Source organism: Agelaius phoeniceus, chromosome 4, assembly GCF_051311805.1.
Source record: "Agelaius phoeniceus isolate bAgePho1 chromosome 4, bAgePho1.hap1, whole genome shotgun sequence".
NCBI lineage: Eukaryota > Metazoa > Chordata > Aves > Passeriformes > Icteridae > Agelaius > Agelaius phoeniceus.
The window spans coordinates 12,506,628-12,530,446 of NC_135268.1; the positions used below are offsets into that span (position 1 = coordinate 12,506,628).

General features: G+C 44.1%; 2 protein-coding genes across 3 annotated transcripts; both read right to left on the reverse strand.

Moving 5' to 3' along the window:
* Positions 1–573: 573 nt before the first annotated feature.
* Positions 574–9,569, reverse strand: NAAA (N-acylethanolamine acid amidase). 2 transcript variants are annotated; one of them, XM_054633208.2, is made up of 11 exons: positions 9,310–9,567; positions 9,014–9,178; positions 7,396–7,522; positions 6,557–6,647; positions 4,742–4,818; positions 4,118–4,290; positions 3,757–3,819; positions 3,139–3,205; positions 2,619–2,647; positions 1,636–1,732; positions 574–890 (listed from the first exon to the last, which is right to left on the reverse strand). In XM_054633208.2, exons 1-10 carry the CDS (start codon positions 9,477–9,479, stop codon positions 1,657–1,659), a joined length of 1,038 nt encoding a protein of 345 aa, XP_054489183.1. In that variant the 5' UTR covers positions 9,480–9,567; the 3' UTR covers positions 574–890; positions 1,636–1,656. The 2 variants fall into 2 exon arrangements, with proteins under 2 accessions (XP_054489183.1, XP_077032945.1); XM_077176830.1 differs by lacking the exons at positions 574–890; positions 1,636–1,732; positions 2,619–2,647 and having other exon boundaries at positions 2,656–3,205; positions 9,310–9,569.
* A 1,117-nt stretch (positions 9,570–10,686) lies between these two features.
* On the reverse strand, positions 10,687–22,875 carry SDAD1 (SDA1 domain containing 1). The gene is made up of 22 exons (XM_054633010.2): positions 22,690–22,875; positions 22,495–22,599; positions 22,242–22,340; positions 22,022–22,132; positions 21,430–21,501; positions 21,240–21,340; positions 20,910–20,967; positions 19,963–20,037; positions 19,482–19,583; positions 19,182–19,251; positions 18,684–18,787; positions 17,980–18,037; positions 17,423–17,481; positions 17,023–17,099; positions 16,629–16,726; positions 16,154–16,230; positions 15,663–15,795; positions 14,669–14,766; positions 14,010–14,203; positions 13,447–13,531; positions 12,897–13,058; positions 10,687–11,374 (listed from the first exon to the last, which is right to left on the reverse strand). Exons 1-22 carry the CDS (start codon positions 22,777–22,779, stop codon positions 11,324–11,326), a joined length of 2,079 nt encoding a protein of 692 aa, XP_054488985.1. The 5' UTR covers positions 22,780–22,875; the 3' UTR covers positions 10,687–11,323.
* Between the last annotated feature and the right edge of the window lie 944 nt (positions 22,876–23,819).

The window sequence follows — 23,819 nt, forward strand, 5'->3', positions numbered from 1 at the left end:
CACCCACCACAGCCAGCATGGCATGGATCTGCAAGTGGTGCTGTCACCTTCACACAGGTGACATTTTATCCAGTGAAGAAGGGCGCTTGCCAGCTTTACTTGAAGGTATCCACTCACCTTGACTCTTCAAATCCCTCAGTATCTCTGGAGCACACTTAAGTGTCTAAACTCAATATACAGTCAGCACAACCTGACAAAAGCCCCACTGCTCTGCACTGTAAAACAAAATGTTAACTATTACAGCAGGTAATTTTATCTGAATGTACAAAAACAAATCTAACTGGTTTTTAACCTCCCTGCTACCCAACACAACCTCCTCTCATCTACCAAGGAGAAAAGTGCATTACCACTGTTCCTGAAATAGCTCCTGATTTCTGATTAAAAAAAAATACCTGTAGTCTACAGCTGTGTATGCTGCTGACTGCTGCATCTGCCCCTGCTAGGCCCAGGATCAACAGCTCCTCATAGATGAGGGAAAAGGATGAGGACCTAGAAGTAAAATCCCACAAGGCTTCATACATCAAGCTATGAGCTGAATATTTTTATTTAATTACTTCAGACTTTCAGGCTATGTAATTTACAAAATGTGTTTATTAGTCAGCACAGAAGTACATCACAGTTGCACAACTCATACCAAAAATAGTACAAGCCATTTTTACCCATCAACATCTACTAGAGCATCAATTAAATTACAATTGATTTTGTAATTTCAAACTTCCATTACAGGTCATCAACAGGATCACCTGCAACACTTTGAAGAGTTAACAAATCACTGTTTCCTGAATGGTGCACATCATTAATGAACCAAAGCCACTGTACTGCTCCCAGGAGTGATTTTAAAAGCATATGTTAGTCTTGCACAGCTTCAGCTTCTCACTCAGTAGGTTGAACTAGAAAAACAGGCAAGAGAGCACAGGTTTGTCGAGAGTTAAGTGAAAAACAAGTTCTACACAATCGCTAGAAAGAATTATTCTTGCTAAAATCAGATCTGACAGAACTGCTGCAAATATAATAACAATAGTATTTTTTAAAACCTCTTTAAACTGGAATACAGCTTCTTGTGCTCTTGCCAAGGCCATGCAACCAGTTTCTTGGCATAGAAATTCTCATAGTATCTCTCTGAAGCTGTCCCCATGAGGCACCTTGTGAGCTCAAGAACTTGAGCTTATTCTGTACATTCACAGGACAAAGCCCCCAAAGGATGCTGCTCACATGTAGTCACTGGTAAGCAGCCATTACCAACCAAGTTCAATTTTGCTTAGTGCTAAGTGCACCATCCCCTCCTGCTGGGATTCAGTTCCCTCTGGCAGGGCTTCCTGTCACCATCCACCTGATGACAAGCAAGTTTCATAGTGGGGCTGGTAAAAATAGGCTAAACATTCCCAGAGGCAACCTCTACCTTTAGGTTGCAGCTTCTATCCCTTCCTCTCTGATCAAAACCCTAATATATTCTCCAAGAGTTTCACTAGGAGAGTCAATATTTAACTCCCTCTAAAACAACAAGGGAAGATATTTATCCGAGGGCTGTAAACAAGCAGCATCAGGAATTCAGACTGGGTCAGCATGCCAGTGCAATGCTTTGTCCCTCAGTGACTCTGCAGCTGCAATGGTTGTGCAAGTACAGATGCCACTTACACCTCTGCCACTTCCATCTCTTCACTCCCCAGCTCTCATCCATGTCTGGTACCGATCTGGAAGTGCAGCACTCATGACTGTAGTGTACACTGTGTTACTGGCAGGGAAAGAGCAACAGAGAGAGTGAGTGACATCCCAAAGGCAGGAGGGGGAATCCATCTTGCTAGCAAGGCAGCAGGACAGGTATTTATGGAAACAAATATTCAGCTTAGGTACAGAAGGATTTAGGAAAAGAGACTGATTAAATTAAAGACTGTTGGCATCAATCTTTAGTATTCTTTCCCCCACACAGCACAAGAGAGGAACAAGTATTAAACAATAGACACTGTATCTATGTCACAATAGCCGAGATGAACCTTTTCCTTTCCCCATTACCTCACATTGACAAGGCAGAGCAGAGGTAGAGGAAGCCATTACCAAGCTCCAATGACAACAACTGATGCAGATAATATGATTGAGCTCCATGTAAAAGTAAAACTTGATAACATGATAACTTGCAAAAGTGCAATTTCTGGAACAGCACAGAAGAATGGTGCACTGAAATGTATCTCTTGAAAATGCAGTAAACGGCATCTAAAAGCTTTATCCCACTTCCTTTATTACAAATTAATCAGAGCTTCATCAGAACATGCAGAAAAAGCTACTGTCAGTGTTAACACAAAGCCCAAATTTCCAAAAATGGGCAAAGAAGTCCATGTGACATCCAGCTGCTCCTCCAAAGGAGTCATTTGTTTCACTACTCCAAAGCAATTTCCCATTACCAGACTGAGCCCAAATAAGTGCAGTTCCCTAACTGAAGTGGTAAGACCTAAAAGCAACTGTGTTGTGGAAGTAGAGGGTCATGAGCACAAGCCAAAATCTAAGCTGGGAAACCACAGGACTCAAACACATAAGGAAGATCCTTAAGAAGTTTGTGGTGTGCTTTCAAGTGGCCTGAGGCACAGCAGGAGGCACCAATCAACATCTCTCAATCCAATACTTACTTGTTTAAGACTGGCTTCACTGACAACACCTGTACAGAAAGTTGGAAGAGTTGTCATTTGGGGAGATAAAGAGGGAAGTAAATGGCTATTTAGAAACAGCAGTAGGATGAAGTTATGAAAGGAATAATATAAAGTCAAGGACTTCCCACCTTTTTTAAATATCAGACCATTTTACTGAAGTACTTTCAAAAAATGCCCTCTGAAAGACACTGCAATTCCCAAAGGTCACCATGTCTAACACGAAGTGCCTGTGCTTGAAATAACAAACTGCACAAAGACGATGGGATTCAATTAATCTCCCACACTTTCCATGTGAATTGGTTTCAGCTGTTACGAAATGCCTAAATAGGAGTCCAGAAGCATTTGGAACAACTCTTAGTCTTCAACCCCCCTAGAGAGAGCTGTGCAGTAAACCTTGTTCCCCACAATAATGCAGAGCTTTTACATCCCTGATGAAAGAACACTTCTGCTTTGTCAAAGAACTTGAAGAGCAACTCACAAAGCAGAATTTGAGAACTACCTTAAAGAGTGTATCAAAGTTGATGTTGTGCTGTCCAGTAGCATTGAGAGCTTTGATGGCAGCAGTTCTGTGGGAAAGCAACACATTATCAATTAAACACACTTGTCTGTTCCAAAGGCTACAAAGCACCAACACAAACACCTTCTTACTAAAGGCCTTAACACTGAAATGCCTGCTTTGGTCTAAAATAACCCCAAGTTGTGTGACTGGATCTCATCTCACAGTGTTGAAGTTCCTGTTACTATTCCATTGAGTACATATCAAGAAGCAACCTGCCAATGCCTTTTTGCACACTACACAGCCTAAAAATCCCATATAAGCACCTTCCTAGTGCCATCCAGTACTTCGGCACTGTCGATCTAAGTCCTTTACCTCCTACTAAATTTTGCTTTCTGAGCAAGTTTTTGGCCTAAGCATTATCTTTACAGTTTCTCATTACGCTGATCACTGTCTCACACCCTTTCATCTGTGAGTATTGCTCTACACCATATGTACTCCCTTCAGAGTGGCTTTACAGGAGCTGAATGAGCTGCCTGCTCCAGGAGAAAACAGCTGCCTATACTTCTAGCCACTTTGAAAACACATGTTCTCTCCCCACAGAGCTTCCAATCAATTTACCTGCGATCATCAAAAGGAGGAGGGGTAGTCCAGTGATCGTAGTTTGTCTCCACACGGAACCACCTGCAACAAGCACATAAGCAAACAAAAGGTGACTCAGTAGGTAATGCTAAAGTCCAACAATCTGTATCTTTATATTGCCAAAAGGAGAAAACTCCCTCAAAAGGCAACTCTCTCCACTTCTGCAAGCCCAAGGGCCCCATGCTGGTAGCTGTAACAGCCTTGTGGAACACAGGAGCGAATCCCCTGCTGTAACCATGACCAAGAGGTGCCCCGGCTCTCTCCAGGAAGTTGTGCCACTAAGCCAGTCACTCAGAAGGGAACATGAGAAGCAAAAACCAAGCAGTTTTTTCCTACTTACGCTCCACCTAAGGGATCGAGAGGCCAGAGATCTGCTGGCCCTCTTCTATTCCTCGTTATGACCATGCCTTCTTTGGGTGAGACACCTCCCACAATATAGTAAACCTCAGCAATGATGGGAATGTCAGCCAGTCTGAGAACAGCAGCCTGGAAGTCCTCTGCTTTGCTCAGGGTCTAACACAAAAAGGAGATGAGTGAGGTTAAGCACAAAAACGAGCACTGGGACATCTTCAAAAGATGAAGGTCCAGCTAATTGACTCTTAAGTGCTACTTGAAAATATTAATATAACAACATTAATAGTGTAAGATAACCCCCGGCACAGGTATTCACCATCTAGGAGTACAGCTGTCTTAACTGGTTACGACACAAGTTACAGCTAGTTGAAACACTCCCTAGGAAGGAAGCCTTGGCACAGCTTCTCCAGGACCTTTGGCACTGGAGGCTGCCCTCCAAAAGGGCTGGAATTGCCTCACTACTAAATACAGGTACGCACTTAGTTTCTCCTGAGAAATTCATTTGCTTATCAAGCTGTTAAGTCTTCTGTGCCACTGATTTTCATTTACTAGATGTTTAGGGACAAATGTGGCACAGCTGTGAAATGTAAGATCAACTCACTGCACTTACATCTCTCACAAGCCAGCTGACCGGGTAATTCCTATTGAGGAAAGCAGCTATAGCATTTTCCCACCATCTACCACCATCTGGGAAGAAAAGAAATTACTATACATGTAATTTATATACAGTGAGACAGGGTAGGTGCCTATCAGCACTAAGTACCAACATTTTACGGGAGAAGTGCCAACAAGGAGCACAACCTTCAGGTGAAATATATATAGACAACATAATTCCAACTGACAGCCACAGCAGCTTTGCAGAAACCATCTCAGACCTGTCATGACAGGAATGATAATAATCATCTCATTACTCACCTTCCTGACATATTAGAACAGGAAGAATTTCACAGAAATAATAAAACAGCTAAAAAACAGGTAGTGATAGTGTTTGTGTTACTGGGAATAATAAGCAAAGTGCAAAAACCAGAAGGCCAAGTTTGTCATTATTTAAACACTTCGCAAAGCACAAAAAAAAAAAAAAAAATAAAAAAAAATCAGTCTGCTTGTCACTTGATAGACCCTGATCCTGATTTAGTCATCCTGCTTCCCCAAGAGCCACATGCTCACTTCCCTCAATTCGTAGTTCAGTTGGAATTAACTGAAAACATCTTTCACTTCAGATAAGCCAGCAAGCAGTCAGCAGCAGCCCATGGACAGAACTGCAGCATGTGTGGAGTGAACATAGGATGTGGAGAGACACAGGACTTTGGTACACAAGCTTTCCTCAATCAGGCCTTTCAAGAGACTCAATAAACATGTAACACTTGCCTTTAAGCTGAACTAAAAGCAGTTTGCCCCAGTAACTATCAGCCCAGGACACCCCAGTTTTGAAAGCATTAACTAACTACTCTGGAATCAGAAGCAGTGTGCATGTAAACTATGGAAAGAATTTAGTGAATCCAACAAGGCAGCATGAGCAACGCAAACAGGAAGCAAGAGGTGCAAGTGCTCCATAGCACAATCCCTACTCAGAGATAATGTACCGGTGGAAAACAGAGTGAATATTGTTTGCATAGCTAAGGAGTTGAAGAACAGATTGTTCAAGACTTAAATAAAAAAATGCTTATCACCATCACAAGGGAAACATAAACGCTTTAGATGATGGTTCTGAGAATACATCATTTCCAGTTCTAACAGTCACCTAATAAAGAAGAGCACAGTATCAGCTTCTTAAAAGGAATAAGGGGGAGAGAAATGGAGACAATTTCCCAAGCTTTGAGTTGGACATAACTGTCATTACTTGTGAAACTGAAGCCCTTATGAACAAGGAAGTGACCTTCCCCCTGCCTTCCCCACTGCTACAAACTTTAGTTCTCAGTAGTGGCATCTCTCAACTCTGCTCTACTACTGGCCTTGCTTAACTGCCTTCCTGGTGTCTCCTGGCATTCCCTCAAGGTCTGCTGCCTTTCCCCTAGATCTTCCCCCTCTTTCCAACTGCCTTATGAGGCCAGGCAACCATGGAATACAGCAGAACCAGCAAAGGAGCAGTTTCTTCACTGTCCAAACTGCGTCTTGCTATCTCAGCCCTCACTTCTGCCACCTCTAATGGTGGCTCTTGACCAGACCACATCTTTTACAGCATTGCCAAGGCCTTCCCCATCCTTTGACACTTTCAGCTCAGGTGACACTGCTGACAAATACCTTCTCCTACACAGTATCCGAAACCAGGCATGTGTGCTTTCACTCCCTGAGGGCAAGGCAAGGCATTCCACTTCAGGTCCTTTTTGGCAACCTTAACTGCATTGCTCCCTTTGGGAGAAAAAGGCCAAGGCAGGTGACAATCAACAAAACACACAACATCTACTTTGGAAGACACTCCCTTTACCTCGTTCATCTCCAGAGATGGTGAACTTGTGTGGGCTTTGCCCAGTCCATAAACCGACGTAACCAAGAAATGTGGTACCTTGGTATGCGACCTGAAACCAGGAAGGAGAGCAGTTGAGCATTCCAGAACAGCACACAGATAGAACCTGCAGCTTGTACTTCTTTCTATAGCTTTCATACCTACGTTACTATAGCACACTGTGCCTTCAGTTACAAGAAAACATGCCAAGTAAATTGTAAAGTGACTCTGAGGCCTCAAACTCACAGCATTCCAGTTGTGATCACTGAGAGCTACAAGACTTTTGCTCAGGTTAAATGGCCAAGCAACAAACAATAACTTTTCTGTTTAAACAAACAGACCAATGAGCATTAAAAGAAAAAAAAAAATCAGACTCACAAAACTGCACTAGCAGCTAGTTCTTTTTTGGAAATCTTTGTCTAAAGACACACTTATTAGTCACAGAAATTCACAAGGTCTAAAGAAAAAAAGCACCTTAGAATTGGTTCCTACCAAAACTGATCTCTTTGCCATATTCCCTAATACCTCTTTTCTTTTTTAGCATCTTGACATTTCCTTCTTTCGGCATCTCTTGGAAATAATATCTTGAATAACAGATTAAGCTGTTCTGCTTTGTCCAGTCCATCACCATAAACTGGATTCCCAGAAAGGAAAGACTATCAGCATTCATCCCACACTGCTGGAGCATAACTGTGCTGCTCTAACAATTCAGTAGAATTGGGATGAGAACCCCATTCCTACATTAAACCCCCATCTAAGCAGCTATGGGGCTGTCCCATTCTTCACAGAACACCATCCAGCCATGCCAACCGAGACCATACCTGCTCACCCTTGATAAACTGCACATCCAGTGTGATCTTGCTCAATATATCGACAAAAGCGTAATCCAGGTTTCGACCGTGGTAAATGTTGCCTTTGTCATCCTGAGCCACAATGCTGGTACAGAACCTGCAAACAGAACAAGGCAAGGAATGACTGAAGGCACAGCTCTGGCACTGCTTGCAATATCCTAGCTGCAGGAGCTCAACCTCTCAGAAGTAACTGAGCTGATACTCTGCTAAGTGTTTTATTCATGTTACCATACAAAGAAGAGTCCAATACCACTCCACAGCAGGTCAGAAATTAAAGGGCATGCAGAACGCAGCACTTCCACTTGAGAAAAACCATTATTTCATTTCACTTCGGTAAGCCATAATGAAAAGCTAACATCTGAAAGCATCCATAAAGTGTCACACTACCTGCAGTTAATTCTGATAATTTCACTTCCATTTGGACTGTCTATAATTTTAATCATGAGTAGATACATTCAAATTAAGTCCCAGCAATAAAACTGAAGAAAATTGATTCATGTATCAGCCATTTCAATAACAGACTACTCTCTAGAACAAGAAGAATGCTCTAATTCCTTGTGTAGCAAGTTCAGTTTCATTAAAACAGGTTTTTTTGGTCAAGTATATTGCATTAGCAGGGAATTAACTTCTATTCTCTGTAGTTTTGAGTTGGTCATTTCAGTGATGCATAACTCTGCCTCTCAAAAATAAAGGTAAACAATTTTTCACATAAGTAGGCTATTCCCAGTTGATGGGTGTTTTCTAATATCCAAGCCAAGAAACTGAATTTCAGGGGCCTCACCAGGGCAAAGTATGGCAAGTATCCTCTGCGAAAAACTAAAAGAGCCAGCAGTTAAATATATCATATTCAATATTAGTCCTTACTAAAAAAAATTATCAACTGTGTACTACACATTAAGAAAAAAATTATCCAAATGCAAATAAGGAGCCATATGCCTTGATATTGGCTAAAATGTATATGGAGAAATATTTTAGGCTCCCCAGAGGCAACACCAAGTGTTGATTATTCTTCTGCACCCTGTTTCTAGGGCAAAAAGAGACAAAAAGTCAGTATTTTTTCACTGAGATTTTGCTTGCTGCCATAAATATACTAAAGTCATTTTCCACTGTTCAAATTGGGAAGTGAGATTATGCAGCCATGGTGAACTTTCATCCAGAAAGTAGTTTAGTAGTAACTTTATCTCAGATTAATGAGAGAGCACCTAATTACTCTAGCCTCCTTTTTGGCCATTTAGAAGTGACAGAGAACATTATATCTCCTTCAAACATAAGTGATCTCTACTTTTGGATGGATATACCTTACCAGCAAAAATGATTTTTGCATTTTAATACGTTTATATATATGTACATATGTTTATGTACAGACACAAAACTACGACAGATATTAGTTGTACTCCCCAATAGAAAACATGACCGTTTCTCGTTCCATTGAGCATTCCATCTGCCAAAAGAGAAGGAAACCTTCTGGCTGAACAGATGAAGTGGTCTCAGAACCAAGAGTGCAAGTAACCCACCTCGTGCCTTCCCCCACGCTGAACTGAAGCTCTCCGCTCACCTGTACGAGACCATGTAAGTACTCAACACTTACGCAGTGGATTCGTAGGCGAAGTTCAGCAGGATTCCATCTCCGAGATTGATTCCCAGTGCTTTGCACATCCCCGCAATCTCTCCCGCGAAGGGCTGGGGCATGAAAAGCTCCAGTTCGGCTGCTATGGGCTGGATGACCTGGTGAACCCATTTGGGTATGCTCTCGCTGCAAGGCACAGCCGAGGGGTCAGCCGAGAGCGGGCCAGCGGCTCACAGCTGGCACCCCTGCGCTGCTCCACCAGCCCTCCCGGCGCTGCCCCGCTCGTCCCCCTTCCCCGCCCGCCCGGCCACACGTACTCGATGATCCGCTGGAAGGCGGCGCGCAGGAAGGCGGGCTCGAAGTGCCGCAGCACGGGCAGCCAGCGCTGCTCGGCCGGGCTGTCCAGGCTCACGTTGCAGCGCAGGGGGGCCGCTGCCCCCGCCGCCCCGCACAGCAGCGCCAGCAGCGCCCACGGCCCGCAGCCCATGGCGCAGGATCGAGCGGCAGCGGCGCCCCGGGGCCAGCCCACCCTTCCCCGCGCCGCAGGGCCCGCCCCGGCCCTGCCCGCCCCGAAGCGTCACGGCCCACCCGCCCGCAGCCTGCGAGCCCGCTTCGTCCCGTGAGACACGGGACCGAGCAGCAGGTGCGTGGTACAGGGTAACCTGTGCATTGACCCGGCCCTGCTGCTGCTGCTAGGCAACATTGATCAAAGCCGGTCCAACACCGTCGTTTCCACACCCAGGGCAGAGGGGACAAACCCACGCTTGGCAGAGCTGCCAGCATGCCGGCTGACACAGCAAAGCTGTAAACAAGAGAGAAACAGGAAGAGAGGAGACTAGACTGTGGTCCTCTATTGCGGGGGCAAAAAATGACCACTCTCTTTCAGTGTCAGAGGGTATTAGTTTCTGGACACATACACAAGAAAAACTGCTCAGCAGAAAAAACGCCCCTAGCAGTACAACTGTGGTGTGCAGATTGTACTTGCCTTCTCCTCCCCCTACCTTTGGGCTCCAGCCCCTGCTCCACACTCCGTCCCAACAGCACTCTGGTTCCCAGCTATAGGTGGCTCCTCCACCTGAGAGCTCACTGCACTCCCTGCTGAGTACCAATCCCTGCCCTTCCCTCAGCAGGAACGTACAATTGGAATAAAACAGATCTGTAAAAGAAGAAAACCCAAAAAGCCCCACCCTACTCTGTCCTTCTCTCCCTTAAGCCTCTCTAAGGTTCTTTGCTCTAGGAAGCAGTGTGACAAAACAAACAAAACCCATACAAAAGAATTAAAGTTATTACAAATACATATTAAACCAATACCTAAGTTAAGTCAAGTCAATTCCTACATGGGATAAGAACATGAATCTGGCTTCCTAAAAAGACAGGAAAAAAGCACCCTACCAGATGCATTGCCATTGTACTGTGCCTGTGGCACCTGTTTCTGCACTACAAAGATATCCATCTCTAACAGACTTGGAAAAAGGATGGTATAAATAACTCCCTCAAGTTATAAATACTTGATCAACTCCATTAGAACAGGTGGCTGGGGAAGGTACAAAGAACCCATTAATGGTGTAAACAGAGGTCAAGGCTAAAGCACAAGTTCAACCTTAGACAAAGAATCCAGACCGATGTGATTTTTGTATGTGCTTGCCAAGAGTCACTGGCAAGTCCCACCAGAAGGCACACACAATAGGAAAACATTCCTTTTTTCTCTGGTATGTGATTTTTTATTTGTATTTAAATAGCAACAAAAAACGCTTATCTCCCAATACACTACTTGTATTTTTCTTTTCTTAGTAAGCCATAATGAACTGTTCTTCCCCACAACGCTTTAATTAATTTTACCTGCATTACAGTTGAATTTGGTATTATTCAATTGGTCAAAGCCAGCTACTCAGACAACAGCTCACTCCATCTGTACGGGCACTCCCCTAAGACAGGCACAGACACTATACCCACATGCTTTATAGACTGACCAGAATATTTCTTCTTTCTGTGTCTTAGTCGATAATTGCCTCAGGTAGAATTTTTACCTTTTACCATTGTCTACTTTAATACTTACACATATAAAACCCACGGTAAGTAAATTACATGAAATAAAAATATGATTGCCTTCTTCCCTAAGAACACTTTAAAATGAAATTAAAATCCTCCAAGGCTTAAGGCCTGTGTCCTATTGATGCAGTAACCACCAGCTTGCAGGAGTTCCATTTACATTTCCAAACAGATCAGAGCTAAATCCATAAGGCACCACAGTCCTTTCCCCCAGGGTGATGGTAGGTGCAAATCGGCATCTCCGGGCAACTTCTCCAAGGGTGGTGAAGCTCTCTCCAGCATTTATTTTAGCAGCTGTTTTCTCTTTTTCAGAAGTGCATCTCTAAGAGCCAGCTAACCACAAAACAAGAGGGGAATATTCAGGTAAGGAGCATAACTGAGAAAGCAACACTACCACATCAGAACTCTTTTCAATTTCTTTAACCTCTTATAAAAACACTAGGAGCTCATCAGCTCAGACAGGGAGCAATGCAAATGCTAACAATTAGAGTGGCAGAAACACTGGGGTTATGTACCTAAACTCCACAGTACAATTAAAGAGTTAGGCATGACCAAATCCCACACAATGAAGATTAGAACAAACTACTCTGACTCACTTCAAACAGAAGATATCTAGAAAGTTACAGTTCAGCTGAGAAGCAAGTAAAATTGGTATTTTGTGAAGTATTAGAAAATTAATTTTCAAGGGGGAAGGAGAAATTTTTACAAGTGCCATTATCACCCTAAAGAGATTTTACTGTACATAAAACTTGTTTTAAGTAATAGCTTAAAACGTGTAGTACTGTGATGTAGTACTTAAAACACAGTAGTACTGCGATGCAGTAGTAGCTCCTAGTAGAGGAGCTTGCTCTGGACTATAGCAAGCAGGCCATTTTATCTTACCACCAAAAAGCAAAGCAGAATGCAGTGCCATACAACTAAGATCCTCCCACCCACTCAAAACACTCAGGCTTAACAGACTGGTGCTGCAGCCTAACTTTCATGGGGAAAAAAGTATGAATAAATGCTGTTTATGCATTAAATTTGAATTTAAAACATCAGTAAGGACAAAATGCTTCAAGATCTTTTTTTAGAATAACTGAGCCAAGTATAACTGTAAACAGCAGGTTTTTAAAGTGCCAGGATTGTTCATTTGCAGCCTATTGTGTGTGTTTTGAGAGCTGGTTTCAATGTTGTCAGCTTTAACTGAGGTGAGGCAGAATGATGCCAAATAAGCATGTACAGAGGACATGTACTAGTACTAGACTACATGCTCCTGATCAACAGAAAAGCTTCAGATATTCTCTACTGAGTCTACTAATAGTTCCTGCCTTGCCCTTCCTAAGGCAAGAAATTGCAGACAAATATCATTTGGATAAAGTGTATGATCCTGGAAACAACTCTAAGTTCAAGCAGCATGTAAACACTTGCACAAAACACCATCTGGGAAGTAAAAACAACTGGATCATTGGATTATTGTGGAATGCATTTGGTTTCTTGAACGCATTTGGATGAATTGAATAAGTAACACCTTGTAAAACCCTAGACTGGCAGGGGCTTGACCACTGAGAACAGCATTAGTGTCAAACTACTGCTTAACTGAACAGCTTTTGCATCTATTCCTCAGGAACATTTATGACAAGCTATTAGATGACCTCTCTGCCAGGACACATGAGTCTGTGATAGGTCAGACTATGGAGAGTGAACAACAATCTGCAAAGCAGCTCTTCCTCTGGGGCAGGAGTGGGGCAAGCCAAGCCACAGGCTTTCTCTGAGTTACAGCAGCAGCACCTCAGGCCAGAAAGTAGGGAGCACCACACCTGTACCACAAATCACTGCTCACACTGCCCCATCCATCTCCAGCATGAAACATTACCTGTTTCTCCCTAAAGGAACGCTTGTTCTTGGTCCGGACACTATGGCTGTACCTCATCATCATGAAGTTCTTGTTCTTCTGCTTTTCTTTATTGGAAGAGCTGGCAAATGGGTTAATTTTGGTTTTCTTTTTCACAAATTCTTTTCTGTCTGTTTTTCCAGCCTAGAATAGACAGTGCAATAGAGTAACAAGGGGTCATTTTCCTTCACCTACTATCAACATCATCTGCCTGATGGTAACAGGTTCTAGGGCAATAACAACAAATCTGGGTTCGGCATGACTGTGTTCATACATGGCTTCTCCCATACTGGCTGTATTTCTTAAGTCACAGTGAAAATTGCATCTGTTTGCATTTTCATGGTCACATGTGACCAGCAGGACACCCTATTTGTCACAGCCAAGATGGAACAGCGAAGAACCAAACAAATCACCTCTCAAAACCCACATGGCAGCTTGGCACCTACCTTTGATATGCAGCCTCAGCATTTCCTCCTGCGGAAGACAAACCCAAACCCAGAAGGACAGGATACAGGACACACCAGTACCTCACCTTTGCAGTTGCCAACCTGGTCTCCTTGTCTGACTTGGGCTTCTTGTGCAGATGTTCAATATCTCTGAGCGAAAGCAACTCCCCCCTACACACAAATCCAATAAATGTCACCACACAAAGCTTCAGTTGGCAAGGAAAACAAGATGCCCCCTTCACCCTTTGTTTCTCACCATCAATTTAGACACAAAGACTGCTTGTTCCCTTCAGGATGCCCCTCATGCTTGGGATATCCATTACAAAAGTCACCCACTTATTTTTCAAGTCCTACTTTTTTTCACCAGGTTTAAGAAACACTGGAGCTATAACCAGGCAGCTACTGCTACAAAACACCCCCTCTCACACCTCTAGGCCTCAACAAGTCAAACAAACAGTCTCAGACCTTTCACAAGCTCCTCATGATGTTTTTCCCAGGTATAAGCCAACCTCCAAGCCCAGGATCCACTCTAGGCTCTGGCTGTTACCAGGGAACACTGATCAGCAGCAGAGCTCTGTGCCCTACTGCAATGAACAGCTGCATCAGGAGAGGATAAGTAAGAAAAAGCACTCAACAGCCCATATCCTACCTGCCCTCCTCCTCTTCATCATCTATTTCAATATATTTCCGCTTTGCAGCTCTGCCAGGTGCAGAATTAAGTTCTCTGGAAAGCTGGGCAAGACGTATTTTCTTGAAGTCTTCCTGAGTTAGCAGCCTGCTTGTACTGACTGCTGCAGCTTTGGCTTTTCGTTCCTCTATTGGCATGCTTTTCACTTTTTCTGCCTTTGGAAAAGAAAATGGTACAAAACAATCAGAGCTTTGCACCCCACTCCTGTGCCACAATCCAAGATCCTTGCCTCCCAAATACAGAGCATGCAATGGCAATATTGTTGGGAAATGCTACAACCAGATGTCAGGATTATTCCTTGTCTCATATCCAACATCTAGTGTCTGAATGGAGTGCATGCACACCAGATTTTAGGAGTACAAGCTCTCAGCTGATTATCACAGCTCCGAAGGCATTGAACCCTGAGATATAATTCCTTCTTCTCCCCTCCCACCCTTAACAGCATGTGTACTTCAACAGCACTGCTGAACAGCACTTAAGCCTCACTGCTTCATGACAGCTTGCTCTGAAGGCCTGGGTAGATATTTAAGAGCAGCTACATGAGGGTGAAGAGCAAGAGGATCTACTCTGTGATTAACAAGACTCATATGTACTTGGCATAGAAGAGACTTGGAACTCACTAATTGTTGCTGCTCCTCATCCGAGGAGTGATGCACATCAATCCATTCTCCATCGTCATTGTCCTCCTCCTCACTCAGGCTAGCACTTTCCCAGCCATCTGCTCACAGAACAAGTACAGAGCTGTTAACACAAATTCATCTTCACTACCCCAATTGGCAATAATTGATGCTGCCATCAATTATCAGCCTGTTCTCATTGCCTTTCACTTATTTCACCTATCTCCTAACTTCATTTTGTCCTGGGACAAAAATCATACTATGCTCTGCAAAGCTCAATTGTCATCTTCAGGGCAAGATCCTGAAAACAAGGTGCATTTGGGACAGCCTGAAGCACCACAGGAGTTAACAGACTGATTACCTCATAAGCAATAGTGTTCCCCACTCCCAGTGACCTAAACCAACCCAACAAGAGAAGTACTGTGGTTTATAGCTGGCTTAGTTCAGACAGTCAAAGCACGGCTCTTCACTGCCATGCTGGCTGTAGTGCTGAAGTTAGCAGCTGCAGCAGCCAAGCCCAGTGTTAGAGTGATCACTACACAGCCTACATTCCTCCAGCCCCTGCAGCATCTTCAAGGCACTCAGACTTCATTCACCAAACTCTGCCTTGCTTTTAAAGACTCTTCCATCTCTTTTCCAACTCAGGCATGGGTTCCAGGGTGTGTAAAGCATTTACACAGGAACTGAACTCAATAAGCCAAATATAATGTCCAACTACTGTTTTGGTGTTCTACAATATTCAGAAGGTTTTATTTAGGAGAAGCTGAACACAAAGTTCACAGCTGTACTGTCTGTTCCTCTGCTTCCCATCTCAGTGTGTATCATAAAAAGCAACACAGTACCAAACCCCACTGACAAACTGCACTTACCCAAGGACAGACATGTGTAACACAAAGCACAGCAGGAAATGAAATGCACAAACACCAGGTTCCATGTCCACATAAAATCTTAGTGACAATGATGCCCAAACCAGAATTTTTAAAGAAAAAAGGCCAACCTTCCTCTTGAGTTCCTCCCTTTTCCTTTTGATCCTCCACCTCTAGTACTTCTGCTCCTGGAATGTAGTCTTTGGCATCCAGTTCTCCATATTCATGAATCCTGGCTTCCACTGAGGCCTCAGTAGGCTTACCCTGTACATTAACAAAACACACATTGAGCAGGCTGCTATTATAATATCCACCAATCCATGAAAATACCTAGAAGAATAGGAGGGTGTGGCTCCAAAGACCTTCCCTTACTCCATGTGGCAGAGTTTAATAACTCAAGGTCAATGTGTCTTGGAAAACAACTCAACTTCAGGAGCATGACCTAACCATGAGTTAGATGAATGTGAACTAACAAAACGTGGATAGCACACTATGTCCAAAGGCAGCAGGCAGAGGAACAACACAGACTTGACTCCACCTTCTCAAGAGGATACTGAGACCAATTCTCATCATTTTTGAGCACATGGGTTTTTAGTGAGTGCAAAACACATGAAACATTTACCCTGAACTTCTTCTGCAGCATCTCTGGATTCAGAGAACGGAACAGGTGTATCAGAGTTCTTGCGGACATCATCACATCTGCCCAGGAAATGAGACAGTCAGGAAAAAACCAGATCTCTGAGCAAAACAAAAGCCCACACAGATCTCCAGCAGTGTGGAGATTTTACAACTGACTGACATGTTCTCTGAGCTTATGGTTCCCTCTAATTTCTCTGGTATAGAACACAGCATTTCCTCAGGGCTAACTCTTCTTAACAATCCCTTCTCTTGCTTTATTTTTGTCAATTAGTTCCTCTACCCTTGACTGTTTTGTCTGCCATGGCTACACACTCCAAATAGAGAGATGTACCCCAACCACTCCAAGTGGTCTCAGCCCATATAAACCAATTAGGACAGCACTTCCATGAAGGTTGTAACTGAAGATCACATAACACAGAAAAAAAGAAAGTTTAAAGTGGTATCCATGTAATATTTACTTTTATTTTTATGTGTCTTGTACTGAACAAGGTCTTGGAGCAGATCTTCAGTCATGGCTAAGGGACACCTTGCAGTGATTTCTTTTATTGCGTTGATCCTAAAAATAGGGAAAATCAGTTATTTTCTCAACACCAGTTAGGAGAAAGTGCCACTTACAGAATTAATTACCGGAAACTTGAAGAACCTTATACAGCATTTATACAACATACAGTGTAAGAGGAGAAAACCATCAAATACTCCCAGCAAAAAAACCAGAACATTGAAGCTAACATACTTGTAACTCAAGCAGCTTCTTGAAAGCATAGCACAAGTAACAGGAATAAGCAGCAAGTGGTTAAAAAAAACATGTATTTTATCACATCTGGAGTTTGACATGACTCATACTGTACCCACCCTACAGTCATGACCTCCCCAGAATTCTTGTCTGTGACAAAGTTGTTGGCAATGGTCATCAACACTGACTGGATAATCTGAAAATAAAAAAACTCCACATATTTAATCAATTATTAACAGACACATCCTTTTTCATAGAAAGACATCAGGACATGTCAGGACAGCCCACAAGTATCTTCTAAACACAAGTATTTTCTAAAATTTTCTTGCAGAAAATAAACTATTTCCCCCCCCCCTTTATGAAACAATGCCTTAGAACTTGAAAAAATGGCTGTAATTACCATAAGCTTTTCCAACCAATCTGACCAATTCCCCTTCCCCTCCCCACACACACACTCCATGTTGCATTTCCATGCTGCCCTGCTGCCCATTTAATATCCATCACAGGGAGAACACTGACCTCAGGTGGTACCAGCTGATGTGAAGCCTGTGCAGCAAACAGAAGAATCTTTGTCACTTCTGGAAGAAAAGGAGGAAGAAGATACCAAAACATATTGCTGCAGCTTGCTCCAGCCAATAAACACATCCTTTAAAACTCAACAAGCTGCTCAGTCAGGCCCAAAACCATTCAGCCTGGACTTCTTTGGGACAGCTGTTTCTCCTCTCCCACCAAGCATTAGGAACTCCTGTGGCCTCCACAACAGCCAGCTGAAGCAAAAGGAAATGCTCCAGAACTGTAGTCAAACCCCAGTAAAAGGAAGCAGCATAAGGCAACCATACTTAGCTTAGCTGGTCAGGATTAGGGACTCACATTGCTTTTATTCCTTTGCTCAAATCCTCAGGTAAGGAGCCCTGAGTGCACACAGCCTCCACAGAAGATCAAAGCACTTGGCACTTCTGGCAGTCTACTCCTGCTTCCCACCAAACCACTGCTACCTGTCCACTTCCACTGCCACTTCTATCAAATGCCTGTACATGAGACATGAGGGATCAGCAGTACCTGGAGTAACTACTTACCCCTCTGATGGGGCTGGAGGAACCTCTGAACAAAGGGGTAGAAATTAAAAAGAAACAGCTGCAAGGCAAATTGCAACATATTATCTTCTTGTCTTAGAACTTGAGATCACCTTCATAAGCTGATACATGGTAAAACCATCTCATTCTAGTGTGCTCCCCAAATGCCTTAGATTTTAGAGCCAAATGTTGTCTCCTATGTTGAGTTTCATATTTGTGGGACAAGGAAATGAACTGCACCAAGATAAATACAGCTGCACCTAGCCCTTATCACTTAAATCCTTAAATGCCCAACTTGCACTGGATTACTCTTCACTTAATTCAGCGCTAATACTTTATTACTGGAGAGTCCACATAAAATCCTCCAAGTGCTGTTTCCTTCTTGTTCAGCACCACCTGAAAACTCTGTGGTCAGCATGAGCAGCTTCCCAGGAAGGTCTTGAAGCACCAAGTTCTCTTCTATTTTTTAGGTTCAGCTCCTCTATTCCAGACCAATAGCTTTTCCTATGAGAGGCTTACTTAGTCCCACCAAGTCTGTACCACTACCATTGCATTATGCCTCCTGGCAACTCCCTGACCATTCCTACACACTTTCGGACATAGAGAAAAATTAAAGCTTATTTTCCAGAGGAACAAGGCCAGAATATTCCCACAACCACACCAGGCCGGCTACCAACAGACCACCCTAAAATTATCCAAGTACATACCTCATGTATTCCAACAAGCCTGGATATTAGGTCCATAAGCATCATCTTCACTTCAAATCGCTCCTTGCAGTTCTCCAGCTGCTTCAGTAGTTTCTCAGCAAAGTCTGGAAGAGGCAAAAATGGTTTTGCAGAAGACAATGAGCCCAACACAGAACTCAAATGGGATTACAGTCACAAGAGGCAGTTTGATTTGTTCTTATTTTCAAGGCCCAGTGCCCTTTCACAGAAGAAATTCAAGGTGACCAAAGCACTTATTCCAATAGGTTATTTCCCTTCTCATAATGCCTAAAAGGCCTGCTGTGCACAGGTTCAGCAGAGAGAACCAGATGTTCCCCAACACCATAAGCACTGGGTCAATACTGAAAACTGAATGTTTAGATGCATTTTGGGTTGATCTGAGAACATAAGATCCCCAGAGGTTCACTGGAACAGATGACAACCAAATCAAGTGCTGTTAAATTAACCAAATTGCACTAAGAGAATTCACTGCACACTCACCTTGGGGATCATGAATCAAGTGAATGGCAGAGAAGTTGAACACCTCTGGCTTGCTCTTCTTTTTCTGCTTCTGCATGGAAACGAGTAAAATACATTTCTCTTTTTGTGAGTAAAGTCCTAAAGTTTCAAGGTTGCTGTCAAAAGATTGTTGCCTCTTGAAGAAGATCTTAAAAACTACCCCTATTTTTCAACCACAAGCACTATCTGCCATCTGCAGCTAAACAAGCAGGGCAACAACAGGACTTCCGTACTAGAAGGATTAAACCAAGGTGATGGGAAGTCAGACAGCCCTCTCCTCACCTTGAGGACCTTCATGGCTTTCTCCAGTTTCTTCTTGCGCTTGGTTGTTTTCTTGTTGGTGGCATAGCGCATCATCAGATCCCTGGCTGTAGGGCCATCATCCTTGGGGAAGGAACACAACACTCACACCAGTCAGGTGACCCAGGCTCCAAATGGCAAGCACAGAAACAAACCACCAATATTTTTCAGTATCCCATACTCTGAAAACTATCCCCCTTACTAAGCTTCAGAACACATAGGTACCAGCATCTAAAAAAAAAAAGAGCTTAGTGTTTCTCTTTTAACAAAGAGCAAAGACATCCTGGGGCCAGATGTCAGACACTGAAATTGTTTGTCAGTCACAGAAACATCTGGTGACAGCTAGACAGGACAGTGAGTAGCAGCAAGGCAGACAGATTGGCAAAGCCAGAGTCGCCAAGATGACAGACCCAATAACAGGTCTGAAAATCAGAGAAGGGAAATATTTGGTCACAACACCCACCTCAGACTCCGACTCGCTTCCCTGTTTCTCATCCTCATCTTTCCCAAGAAAGAACTTCAAACTAGCAACTAATACCTGAAAAGTAAAATGAGATCATGTGGGACAAGCTGACAGAATTTACAGCCACCCGACATCCACACCTTGAGCCATGCAAAGACTTAAACAGTTTTTTTTAATAGGCATAGATCTGAAAATAAAGATCAGAATATAAACTATGGATCAGAAAATAAACCAAGTTACAGCCTGAGAGCCACAAGTGTCTTACAAACCCAGACAACTTTAGCTGCCCATCATTGCTCAGAGGCAACCAGAACCAAAGAGCACCTGAGTTGCCACAAGGCAAAATTCAAAGCTGCCAATTGTCTTATCATCCTGCAAAATCATTTCAATGCAGTTGCTCCATGTCAACACTGTCAGGAGGCCCTACACAGGCAAGAGCCAAGGTGATGCTCAGAGCTCTCATCCTGCATTAATTCAGATAATTTTGCTGGTTAGGTTTTTAGTCTTGGTTGGATGACTGTTATTGAATGGAACCACTCTTGGAGCTTCACAGAGCCAAAAGTGGTTTAAAAACTTTAGAAACTTGTCTCCAGCCATAGGACAAGTTTTTAAAGCCTTCAGAGCCAATGCAGAAGGCCCAACATTCAGTCAGGCCTGCTGCTCTCCTCAGTTAACCATAGGCTCACAGTGCTGATATTAAGGAGGTGATATCCTGATAGTCTGTTCTGAAGAGCAGTGAAAAGAACATCCATACTCCCTGCACCAGGCTACACTTGTTACAAGATAAGCTGCCAAGCTCCACCTCCTCCCATGAGGGTTATTTTGAGAATTAAACAAGCAACAGACAAATCAATGAAATTTGTTTGCTATAACAGCATATTAAGTTACATTCACATGAAGAAGGTAGCCAAGGTAACATCCAGTGTATGAGTGATTTCTGTCCTCACCTTGGTCACTTTGGAAAAGCAGGCAGTTGTGATTACATTGACTGTTTTGGCATCATTCCTAGAAAAAAAAACAAGCCATATCTCATTTCAAGTCTGGCAATTTTATCTTCTCAGAAAATTAGTTCTCAGCAAATATTTAAGTAACTCATTTCACACAAGACATTATTTCTTCTCAGCTAAATTCTTTGGTACAAGTTACAACCCCACTGGGGTACAAGTAGGAAATCTATTTAAGTCACTGTCCCCTGCATTGTGTCATACTATGTGCCACAAAGGACGCCCGTGTGCCCCACAGTAAGTGGCAAATGGACACAAGCCTGCCAGACCCACCAAATATTCCTTCTGTAAAGCTCTATCATCACATCCAGAGATATCTTGGCAGCAGTAGGATTGCTGTCTCTCAACATGGTGTACATGAAGTTCTGCAGTGCCTACAGAACAAGTTGAAAACATGTCTTTAGAGGTCTTCTACAACAGCAGCAGCTCAGTTCAAAGTACACAGGAAAGCTAAAGCACCTACCGTGTTCACTTTATTGTTCTTGTGTTTGGCATTGACATTCTTGATGTCTGTCACAATGTGAGTGTACAAGGTCTGCAAGTGGAGAGATGACAGGGAGTAACACACAGGAACACACACCCTGTGCCCAAGCACTGACATAACCCAGATGATCACCTCTGAGAACATCACTGGCTTACAGCAGGAAAAACGAACAGGACGGCATCCTGTGGAGGCTCATGGATTCCAAAATCATACTGAATTCACAGTACAGCAAGGCAGGACAATGAACAGCATCAAATACTGCTTCAAATCCTGCCCCTGCCTCATTCAAGCCTGTTCTGACAGCCAGGTTTTTCAGCTGCAGACACAACCAAACTGCTCAATCCCAAACAGGACGAGCCTACAACCTGCAACAGCAAGGTGTTCACAGCAGCAAAACTGTTACTAGTCCAACACAGAGCTGGAGCCTGCCTCCAGCACTGACTGCTCCAACAGCTGAGCTATTTTAAGCTTTACTTTCCCAACCAAGCAGAGAAGAACTGCCTATCCTGCCATTACCCCACAAGCTGGTCAAAACCCACTGGAGATGCAGGTTTTTGCCAGCACACCTTACCTTCCGTAGCAGTTTATCGTGGCATCGCAGCAGTTGAAAGAAGAGCTCTAGCAAACTCGTCGGATTTATTAGATTCTTGTTTCTCAACAGGATCAGAGCCTTACAGAAGGTCTGCAAGAGAACCCAAATTTCACATCCCTCTCCAGCTTCTCTTCATTGACAAGCAAACCCCAAGTTCTCAGCTCACACCAAGAGCAGGGTGAGCCCAGGGCGGTCTCACCATGCGCAGGTCGGGGTCCAGGACCGTGTGGTGGTAGGAGAGCAGCTCCTTCAGCTGCTGCGGGAAGCTGGCCATGTGCTCGGGGTAGCAGTGGGCAACCTACAAGGGACAGGGCAAGAGAAGGCTCTACAGCACACCTGCGCTTCCCTCACAGGGCTGGCAAGGGGCACGCAAGCTGTAAATTTAATTGTTTGTATTTCACCAAGCACAGCCTGCCACAGCCCCTACTGCGGGGATGGGGCCCGGGGCTCACCTGCGCCAGGAACATCAGCAGCTCGGCCAGCTCCTTACTGGGCTTGTCCGGCTGGAAGGTGAAGATCTCCACATGGGACTGGTAGTGGTGGTACTGCTGCAGGAACTGCACACACAGAAAAGAGGCAGCTGAGCAACACCCACCCGTACCCCGTGCCCATCCCGCAGCCCGCCCCAGCCACTCCCCGGTCCGCACCTCCTCGGTGTAGGAGGTGGGGTCGCGCTTGATGAGGTTCTGCAGCTGGGGCAAGTTGCTGGGCAGTTTGTTGCCCTGGCGGCCCGACATGGCTGCGAGCACCGGCACCGGGAGCGTAGCACACGAGGGCTCAGCTGGCCGCCACCATCTTAGCCCGCCCTCGACGGCCGCCGCCGAGGGACAAACCTGTGCGGGAGGCGCACTCCGGCAGAGCGCCCCCTGGCGGCAGAGCGGTCAGCGGGGAGAAGCGGCTCCCGGGCGGCCCCGCTTCCCTCGGGCCGGAGCCTAGGCAGCCCTGAGGGGTTAACCACGGAGCGGGGCCCGGCCCGGACCACAGCTGCCCCCTCTGCAGCGTCCCGGGGCAGTTAGCCGCAGCATCCCGGCCTTACCGCTCCAACACAGCGCTGGCTCTCCTCCCCTCTCAGCTACTTGGAGGGAAAACGCTTCTCAGTACATCTCAAATGGTCACTAAAGAAGCAGCATTAGAAGGTAATTCTCATTGAGGAGAAAGGGTTAATCCGTGTTTAGTCTTTTTTAAGTTTAGCTTTTGATCAAGAGAATAGAAAGCAGACCTCTTCATTTGCATTGCTTATACTTTCTTTAGACATCTACTTATTTATACTGTAGAATAATTGTCATTCATCAATACAGTTTACTTAGCAAATAGCAGTAAATAAATTTGGTTCAATAAATGCTCTTAGGTTCAGCCAGACAACATCTACCAGAGTAGCATTAAGGTATAAACTGGGTACAGTACAAAACCATTGACACAACTGCCCATTTAAGTCTCCACCACTTCTCTCACTGGCAAGCTTTTCACCTTGTTGGCCAGAATCTCAGAGCCAGCTGCAGCCACCTAAGCACATGCCTGCTACTATGGACCAGCTCAGGTGAGCTTGGGCTTTCCTCTACCTTTTAAAGCAAGTAAAGCACATCCCCTTCAACATACCTACACAGCCCACAAAAAAACGTTTAGCATCACTTGGAGAGCAAAATAACTGCAAATGCAAAACTAAAAACCTGTTACCACATGCATAGAACAACAGCAAGTCCTCCATCACCAAAAGAGTTAAATTAACACTTAATACATTTACATTGCCAGTTATTCATTTGGTTCATTTGCTTTAGCC